General features: G+C 44.3%; 1 protein-coding gene across 2 annotated transcripts in view; it reads right to left on the reverse strand.

Moving 5' to 3' along the window:
• The window catches only part of RRN3 (RRN3 homolog, RNA polymerase I transcription factor), a 31,524-nt gene extending 26,340 nt beyond the window's left edge, over window positions 1-5,184 (reverse strand). For both annotated transcript variants that reach the window (XM_045461297.1, XM_045461296.1), the window contains exons 1-3: window positions 5,044-5,184; window positions 3,655-3,760; window positions 2,821-2,877 (exon numbers count right to left, since the gene is read on the reverse strand). In XM_045461297.1, the coding sequence (XP_045317253.1) occupies window positions 2,821-2,877; window positions 3,655-3,760; window positions 5,044-5,132 (252 nt within the window). In that variant the 5' untranslated portion in view covers window positions 5,133-5,184. The remainder of the gene's footprint in view (window positions 1-2,820; window positions 2,878-3,654; window positions 3,761-5,043) is intronic.
• Window positions 5,185-9,071: the final 3,887 nt, after the last annotated feature.

Here is a 9,071-nt window from a genome sequence, read left to right on the forward strand (position 1 = left end):
GTAAAGAGGACACTTCAGCTGGATCTTAAAGAGTAGGAGTTTAGTAGGTAAAGCAATAACAACAGTGAACACTAATACAGTAATCACCGTGCCAGGCACTATTCTAAGATTTTAACACATACTAACTCATTTAATCCTTACGACCATTCCATGAGTACGGGACACCATTGGTTCCCATCTTACAGATGGGGGCACTGAGGCACGGAAGTGCAGTAAATCTGCCCTCAGCCACAAAGCCAGCATGGGAGGGGAGGCCATGTAGCCAGAGCCCATGCTCAAATAGATAGCAAATAAAGCAGATACAGAGGACCTCTCCCAGCCACGAAGAAAAGGCACATGCAAAGAGATAAAGATGAAAAGAAGTAATGCTCCATGTGAGTTGTAGAGATTACCTAAATTAATTAATTTAATTAAATTTTAAAAAGCTGAAAAGAGGCAAATTCATGGAATAAAGTATCTAGTGAGGACTGAACACAGAAACAATGTCGCAGACCATGCTAAGAAGCTGGTTCTGTGTGAAAAAGGCATGAAGTTTTCTGGCAAGATGGTGCCCTATTTTAGAGATGCCTTAGGCTGCACTGTGGAGGGTAAAATTGGTGGGGGGTGGAGGTAGGGGTGAGGGGTAATGTGGCATAGAGGAGAAGTGGAACCTAGGTGAGCTAAAGGAATTAAGGGAAGAATCCAGACAAAAAAGCACCAACAATGCAAGAAGCCTTTAAGGATATTTTTTTTTTTCCCAAAGGCCCTGGTAAATCAATGGATACAAACGGTGAGAAAAACCCCAAGGTTCCTCGCTCAAGAATTAGGTAAGCAGTAAATCGGTTAAGCACATAAAGGTTGCAGAAGAGTGGGTTTGGGAGAGAGAAAATGCTAAGTTTGGGGCATCAACATTACTTATGGGCTGGCAGTAAAAAACCAGTCTAGGGCCCACAAGAGCCATCTGAGCTCTGGATACAATTTGGAAGTTATGAGGACAAAGGTAAATTCCAAAGCCTAAAGGGCCTAAGGAGATCACACAGGAAGACATCTTTAGAATGAGGAAAGGGTCAAGTTTGGAAACCTAATCAACACCAAATTTAAGAACCCATCACAATAATGATTGGACAGAAGTGATAAGACCGCAAGATCCTAGAAACCAAAGGAAATTTAAGAAGTGGGCAGCCGAAGGGGCCTGGGTGGCTCAGTCGGTTAGCCATCCAACTCTTGATTTCAGCTTAGAGAATGAACATGCGGTTCATGAGTTCGAGCCCCACACTGGCCTCCAAGCTGACAGTTCGGTCGGCCCGCTTGGGATTCTCTCCCTGCCCCCGCCCCACCCTTCCCTCATTCTCTCTCTTTCAATATAAATAAATAAAACCTAACAACAACAAAAAAGTGGGCAGCTAACAGTGTCCACTGCTACAAAGAATTAGTATGAGGCTTGAAAAAAAGTCCACTGAAATGAGCAGGGAAGAAACCACTAGTAATAGGTCACAGTAATCACCGCAGCGGATCTCACAGGGGATTAAAACATGCATGAGCAGTGAGAAAGTTTGAGTTGTCACCAGGAACAGTTAACAACCAACCACAAAGCCTTTTGTGTCAGGAGCTGTTCCAAGTGATTCTCGTGTATTAACTCACTGGATCCTCTAAAACGTCTGCACTTAAAATACCTCTATTGTTTTCCTGACTTTATAAAGATGAGAAACACAGGCATTGAGTTAAACAAGCTGCCCAAGATCACACACTGGGCAACCACAGAGGAAGGATTTTTATCCCAGGCAATCTGACTACCATGGCCACTCTTCCCAAAACTGGGCAAGAAGGGAAGAAAAGGGAAATGAAATTTCCTGAGTTGTGACGAGATGACAGGTATGTATTTAGAAAGGTGCACCTCTTGACCTTCTTGCACCATCTGCAAAGACGCTAAAAAGAGCAGTTGCTTGGGGCGCCTGGGTGGCGCAGTCGGTTAAGCGTCCGACTTCAGCCAGGTCACGATCTCGCGGTCCGTGAGTTCGAGCCCCTCGTCGGGCTCTGGGCTGATGGCTCAGAGCCTGGAGCCTGTTTCCGATTCTGTGTCTCCCTCTCTCTCTGCCCCTCCCCCGTTCATGCTCTGTCTCTCTCTGTCCCAAAAATAAAAATAAACGTTGGAAAAAAAAAAAAAGAGCAGTTGCTTGAAAGGTAAGTCATCTTTTCTTCTTGTTGTAGCAGCAGAGAGATGTGAGAGCTGCATGCGGCACAGAGGGAAGAGGCTCTAGGAAAGACGGGCCCCGGGCGCTCAGCCGGTTGAGCTCTGACTTCAGCTCGGGTCATGATCTCACGGTTCAGGAGTTCGAGCCCCACATCAGGCTCTGTGCTGACGGCTCAGCACAGAGCCTGGAGCCTGCTTCAGATTCTGTGTCTCCCTCCCTCTCTGCTCCTCACTCGCACTCTGTCTGTCTCTCCCTCTACCTCAAAAATAAACATTAAAAAAAATAAGAAAGGAAAGATAAAGCAGGGATTCTCAACCTGAGGACTACCAACATTTAGGACTTGATAATTCCTTGTTGTGGAGGGCTGCTCTGTGCATTCAGTGCTGGATGTTTCAGTGGCATCCTTGTCATCCCCTCCCTAGATGCCAGTAGTACCCACTCCCTCCCCCCGGATGTGACAACCAAAAATGTCTCTAGTTCATCACCAAAAGTGCCCTGGCGGCAAAACTGCTCTTGGTTGAGAACCACTGCATTAAAGTGAGGATCACACAGAGAGCCAGTTCTAGAGGATGGAATAGGACCAAACGCGCAAATTAAATCCATGCAAAATGGCAAGAACTTTGCTAATGATCAAACATAAATTAATTACCTTTATGTCTGGATCTGACAGCTGGTTCTTCAACAACTCAAAGTCATTTGTTTCACCCTAAACAAGGACCAAAAAAAAAAAAAAAAAAGTAGTTCTGCTTGCTTCAGTTTGCTATTAAAAATCAAGAGCAGGACTTTTAATTCTTACAAAAGGAACAGTGTAACATTCACACATCAATTGTGGATTATAAAATTGTAACTACAAACATTTAAAAACTCATGTTAGTGGAGCTGGACAGCTTGGAAAAAAAGAAAATGACTACTAAAAGCTGTTCACATTCAGATCTACTTGCGTCCTGACATCTGACGATCACGTTCGATACAAGATACCATCCATTTGCATATTCACACTTAAATGCTTATAGATATGAAAACAAATATTTATATTTTCTCTCCATCGCTGAGATTTAACAGAATCACTTCTAAACTACCACAAAACCAAACCAAAAACAAACAAAAAACCAAACCCCTCTTGGAGAGCTGGTTTACTGTCCCAAAGCAATGCTTAGGTAATTCTTTCAGAAATAAAACACTCTGACCTAAGGATTTTTATTCCAGCACTTGCTAGAGTTTTTTTTTTAAAGATGCTACATAAATGGAACATTTGAAGATATGAAACCTCAGCAAAGAGGTTATCTGAGCTGACAACATCATGCTGTTATTAAAGAACTGACTTCAAACCGATATCTAAATTCATTTTATTATGTCTACGTGGCTGTTGTATAATGGCTACAACTGTATCCTGACCCACCAAAACCAAACCTCCCTGTGTCAATTATATCTCAATTAAAGCAGGGGGCAAAAAGCCACCAAACCTCATGTTATCTCCTCTTACCTTTTTGTACTTCAACAAGACTTCTGTCACAGTCCCACCAAACCGAACGGTTTTTCTTGGAGGAGAATTGAAGAAATCATTCTCTAATGTGAGCATATCTGAAAGTCTATAGAACCAAGATAATCATACTATTACGCGCAGGGCAGAGAATAAGAAAAAATCAGAAGAGCCAACGTTTGCTGAGCCAACATCATTCAGTGGGACTATCACTAAAGCCTCCTAACTGGCTTCCTTGCTTCCACTCTAACCTCCAACGTTCTTCGTTCAATGACCTAACGATCTTCCCCAAAATTGCATCATGCTATCCTACCCTCCCTGTTAAACTCTCCAAAGGTTTCCCACCTCACTTAAAATACAAATCCAAGCTCTCGGTCTGGGTCTTCAAGGTCCTATATTAGTCTGGCCCCTGCCTACCTCTGACCTCATCTCCAGCCACTTAACATACTGTAACCATAGTGTCCTTTCTATTCTTCAAACTTGCCACACTGATTCCCATTTCTTTTGCTGTTCGCTATCAGAAACACTCATCCTCCAGATACGGACACAGTTGGACTCTCATCTTCCCTCCAACTGAAGCTTAAATGTCAGAGAGACGATTAAAGTACCCATCCTCTCTCTCCTGGTCCCCGTTTTACCTCTTCACGGCAGATCATCACTGCCTGAAACCATCCCTTTCCGTTATTTACTGGCCTCTTCACTGTCTTTCCCTCCTGAGATTGTAAGCTCTGTTGAGAGCAGAGATGTTGTCTCTTTTGATAGACTACTGTCTCCAGGGTCTAACACAGAGAGAGTATAGGTGCTTAATAAACACCATAAATGATACTATGCTAAGTGTTTTACAAAGTTTTCTTCCTTCAAATAGAGCAGAGTGGGGGGGGGGGGGGGGGGAACCACACCAGTATCCTACTAATGACTCTCAAAGCCAAACCCCAAAATGTTTTATGGGGGTTAGGGGCTTTAAAAGTGGAAGACAGACTGTTAAGAAAACGTGTATGCGGAAACAAATTTCAAACACCAACAAAAAATTAAGAGTCGGTTTGCCATTAATGATAGCATTCGCCTGATGATTCAAACAGCCCAGGGAACTCTTTCCAAATCTACGTGAAGAAAAGGGAGGAATGAGGTAGTACCCAGGCCTGGGACGCTAGTTGGGAGCCCACTGGGGAGAAAAGACCCTTGAACGGAGAACAGATGCATTTTCCCAGCTCCTCTCCCACCTTTACTACCCACTTAAGGGCACGGGCTCACTCTCGAGAACTTGAGATGACCCTCTACCGTTGCTCCCAGGACTCCTTCAGCTCTGCCCCAGGCCCTGTCACATTCGCTTTCCTAACCCCGATCCTGAGCTTTGGCCCCAGATGCGCAGAAGGAAGCGTCCCGGACTCTCACCCGGTCCTCGACGCCCCCAGCGTCTTGACTGCAGACGCTGAGGCTGCCGCATCTCCCGGCAACCGCGTGTGAAGCAGCGGGGCCGCCATTGGGCCCTACAAGCACGACGACTGCGCCTCTCCCCGGAAGTCGTGGGCCTTCTAGCCGCCCCAGTGGCCCGGAAGACGTGCGCGCGAGCGGCGGCCTTCAGCCAATCAGGAGCGCAATGGGACCGCTCCGTGATCCCGGCGGGCTAGAGCGCCGCCGAAGCTTTCTCCTCCCCGCCCTGCCTCCAGGCCCCTCCTCTCAGTTGGAGGACTTTCCCCGCCTCGCCAGGTGAGGCTGTGAGAGCGGCCAAGGCGCTGCGAGAAGAGAGATCTTTGGCAGCTCCGGCCAGCCCTGAGGGTCCCGAAGGAAGGGCAGGGACCGTTAGTGGACCCCTACTGGTCGGGTGCCACGAGTATTACCTTTTTGGAGTCAAAGCATCCCTTAGTCAAACTGAAGAAACCAAAGCTCTGGTTAACACCAGCACGCAGAGACAAGGCGCAGCCGGGATTCGAACTAGGCTGCTCCACCCAGCATCTAGTGGGGGGTGGGGGAGGGCTCTATACCCTCTGCGCTATCCTCACAGACTTTGGAACTAATCTTATCTTGGCGGAAACTGAGGTTTGACGGAGCGATTTACCCAGAAAACCCAGAGCTGAAATCAGAGAGGAGTCAGTTTTCAAGAGGCGTTATAGTCCTTGAACTTAAATTTGTTTTTTAATTTATTCATTAATTTTGAGACACAGAGATAGAAAGCATGAGTAGGGAAGGGGCAGAGAGAGGAGAGGAAGTGAGAATCCCAAGCAGGCGCTGCACCGCCAGTGCAGAGCCCAACACCGGGCTCCATCCCGCAAGCTATGAGATCATGACCTGAGCTGAAATCCAGGGTCCTCAGTGGCTTAACCCAATGAGCAACCCAGGAGCCACTGAACTTACATTTTTAAGGGAGGTCCAGGGGTCCGCCAGACCTGCTGCAAGCAGGGAAGGGTCTTTTAGTATAGGGAAGGGCGGGGCCAAAGGCACGGTGGGGGGGAAGGAAGCAGAGGGAGCCCCTCCCCTTAGTTTCTAAGAATGGAAAATGTTGCAACCTTTGGAAACTGTATAGAATTATCAAAAGGACATTAAGCCAGCTACAGCGACTTGTTACATATAAAGCACTGTTCGATTTTGCAACAGTGTAAAGTAAGTAACTCTCTGCCATCTCTATAAGGCACCACCATTTCTTACCCCACTGGTTTAGGGTTCCTTCAGAATGTTGGGCAGAGATTTTCAGTGTCCTGAGAGCAAGGGAAATTGTACCCTAGCTCACAAAGATTCCTCAAGACAGCCGTTGAAGTGGGAATCTCTTCCCCTCCATCCCCGAAGCAGAGGGGGGGAAAAAAATCACAATTCGTTGGAACTCTCATACACTGTCAGAAGTTTAACTCTGCACCGCCAAGCAATTTGACAATTACTTATCCTTTCATTTTTTTCAAGTCTGACATGCACGAAAGAGTGTAAGTTAAGAGCTCCCGGGTGGCTCAGTGGGTTAAGCGTCCCACTCTTGATTTCAGTTCAGGTCATGAACTCATGGTTCATGAGTTCAAGTGCCGCGTCAAGCTCCATCCTGACAGCACGAAGCCTGCTTGGGATTCTCTCTCCCTCTCTCTGTTCCCCTCCCCTGCTTGTGCACTCTCTTTCTCAAAATAAACTTAAAAAAAAGAGAGAATATAGTTAATCTAAGTTATAAAACATAATAAAATAAATACCTGTGAATGAACGTACCATCCAATTTATGAAACAGAACATTAACCCTTACTATGGAAGCTTCCTGTGTGCTCCTCCCAGGTCCCACCTTCTCCCTGCTTCCTCCTAAAGATAATTACTATCCTAACTTTTTAAACCATTTCAACTTTTCTTTAGGTAATTACTATATATATATATATATATATATGTATATATATATATATATGTATATGTATATATATATATGTGTGTGTGTATATACATATATATATATATATATATATATATTCCTAAACTACATATATGCTTTTGCTTATCTTTCCATCATAAAATTACCTCCATTCTGCATTATACCTTCTACTGGTTCATCCCATTCCTGTTATATTAGTTGTTTCTCGCCATGTAGCATTCATCCATTATATGAATATCCCACAATTTATATTTCCATTTTCCTATCACCAACACTTAGATTATTTTTTCCACCCCCCCCCAATTATGTACATTGCTGTGAATATGCTTCTACAGTCTCCTGAATCATGTGTGTGAAAATTTTTCCAAAGTAGAATTGTTGGCTTAGAGGGCATATAAGACATGTTGAGTTTTCCAAAGCATTCTCAGAAATATCTCCTTAAATTTGAGCACAGCTCCTTCCTTATTTTCCCAAAGCACAGCGAAGACTAAGCTTCCATGTTAGAAATTTTTCAGCGGAAGCTTCATCATAATATAAGGAAAATCTGAAAACTAAACAGCTTAATTCACTGTTGGCAGTTCTTTGATCATGTCTCTTCATTGAAGATTCTCGATTCAGTTACCCTCTTCCGTGGGCCAACTCATCTTGCCTTTTTTATCCAGTCTTGCCTTCCCTGGAGTCCCATCTCTTTTGGTCTCCAGCTCTAATCTAAGAAGGTAAAGGCTGGAGCACCTGGCTGGCTCAGTCAGTAGAGCATGGGACTCTTGATCTCAGGGTCATGAGTTCAAGCCCCACGTTGGGCATAGAGATTACTTCTGGAAGGAAGGGAGGAAGGGAGGGAGGGAGGGAGGGACCTCCAAATGAGTAACAGAAAGGCAAATGAGTATGAACACACAGCATGTAAAGACAGCCTTGCCCACAATGTAGTTGTTCTTATACATCACTGAGCATTGTACTTGTTCATAATTGTTCTGAGCTTCTTCATTCCGGGATGAATTTTTGCTTTACTTTCATACACCCAGAAGACCCATTAAACTGTTTTTCAGAAGAGCGTCCTTCCCCTAGAGATGAATTTTACAATCATCCCTAGAATAGTTCTGTTGGTTAAAGTTTCTTGGCCTGAAAGTAACAGAAACTATCTCAAGAGGGCTTAAGCAGAAAAGAATTTGATACTAATGATACACGGATGTCTTAAGGCAACAGAAGGTAATTTCTCATTGGCCAAGTTTGAGTCGAGTGCCCTTCTCTAAATCAATCGAGAGAGGTGAGGTCATAGTGTACCAAACGGCTTCCAATGAATACTTGCTACAGATGAGAGGCAGTTTATTTATTTTGAGAGAAAGCCCACGTGTGCTTGAGCAGGGGAGAGGCAGAGAGAGGGAGAGAGAGAAGCCCAAGCAGGCTGTGCGCTGTCAGCGAAGAGCCGGACAAGGAGCTGGAACTGTGAGATCATGACCTGAGCCAAGATCAAGAGTCGGCTGCTTAACAGACTGGCCCCCCCAGGCGCCCCTAACCATTTCTAAGCATAGCGCCCAGTAGTGTTAGCTACATTCACAATGTTGTGCAACTACGTCCAGAATTCTTTTCATCTGAAACTTGATGCCAGTAAACAACTTCCCCTTCTCCCCTCCCCCCAGCAACCACCATTCTTTCTGTCTCTATGAATCTGATTCTGTCATATGAGAAATGTCATAGAAGTGGAATCATACAGTATTTGTCTGGCTGTGACTGGCTTACTTTACTTAGCTGGATTACTTCACTTCCGTTATTCTTTTTTCCCAAATATCTGCCATGCATAGTCTTTCAGCCTGAGTTAATTATTTTAAGTTATAATATAGAAATATAAAATAGAAATTTTAAATATAATATAGAAATTATAATATAGAAATATAATACAGAAATACCAAAGCATGGGACAGAAAGGGGGAAGAAATATAAAACAGCTAAAGTTTTTGGGAGTTTTGATCAAAAGTATCGTACCACCTGAAAACATGCTTTTGCCTATAATGGAAATCTCTAAAGAAAACTATCCCAATTTTGGAGAATTCTTGCATAAATAACCTACTGATACAAAGAAAGAATATAAGAA

Source organism: Leopardus geoffroyi, chromosome E3, assembly GCF_018350155.1.
Source record: "Leopardus geoffroyi isolate Oge1 chromosome E3, O.geoffroyi_Oge1_pat1.0, whole genome shotgun sequence".
In the NCBI taxonomy this organism is placed as follows: Eukaryota; Metazoa; Chordata; class Mammalia; order Carnivora; family Felidae; genus Leopardus; species Leopardus geoffroyi.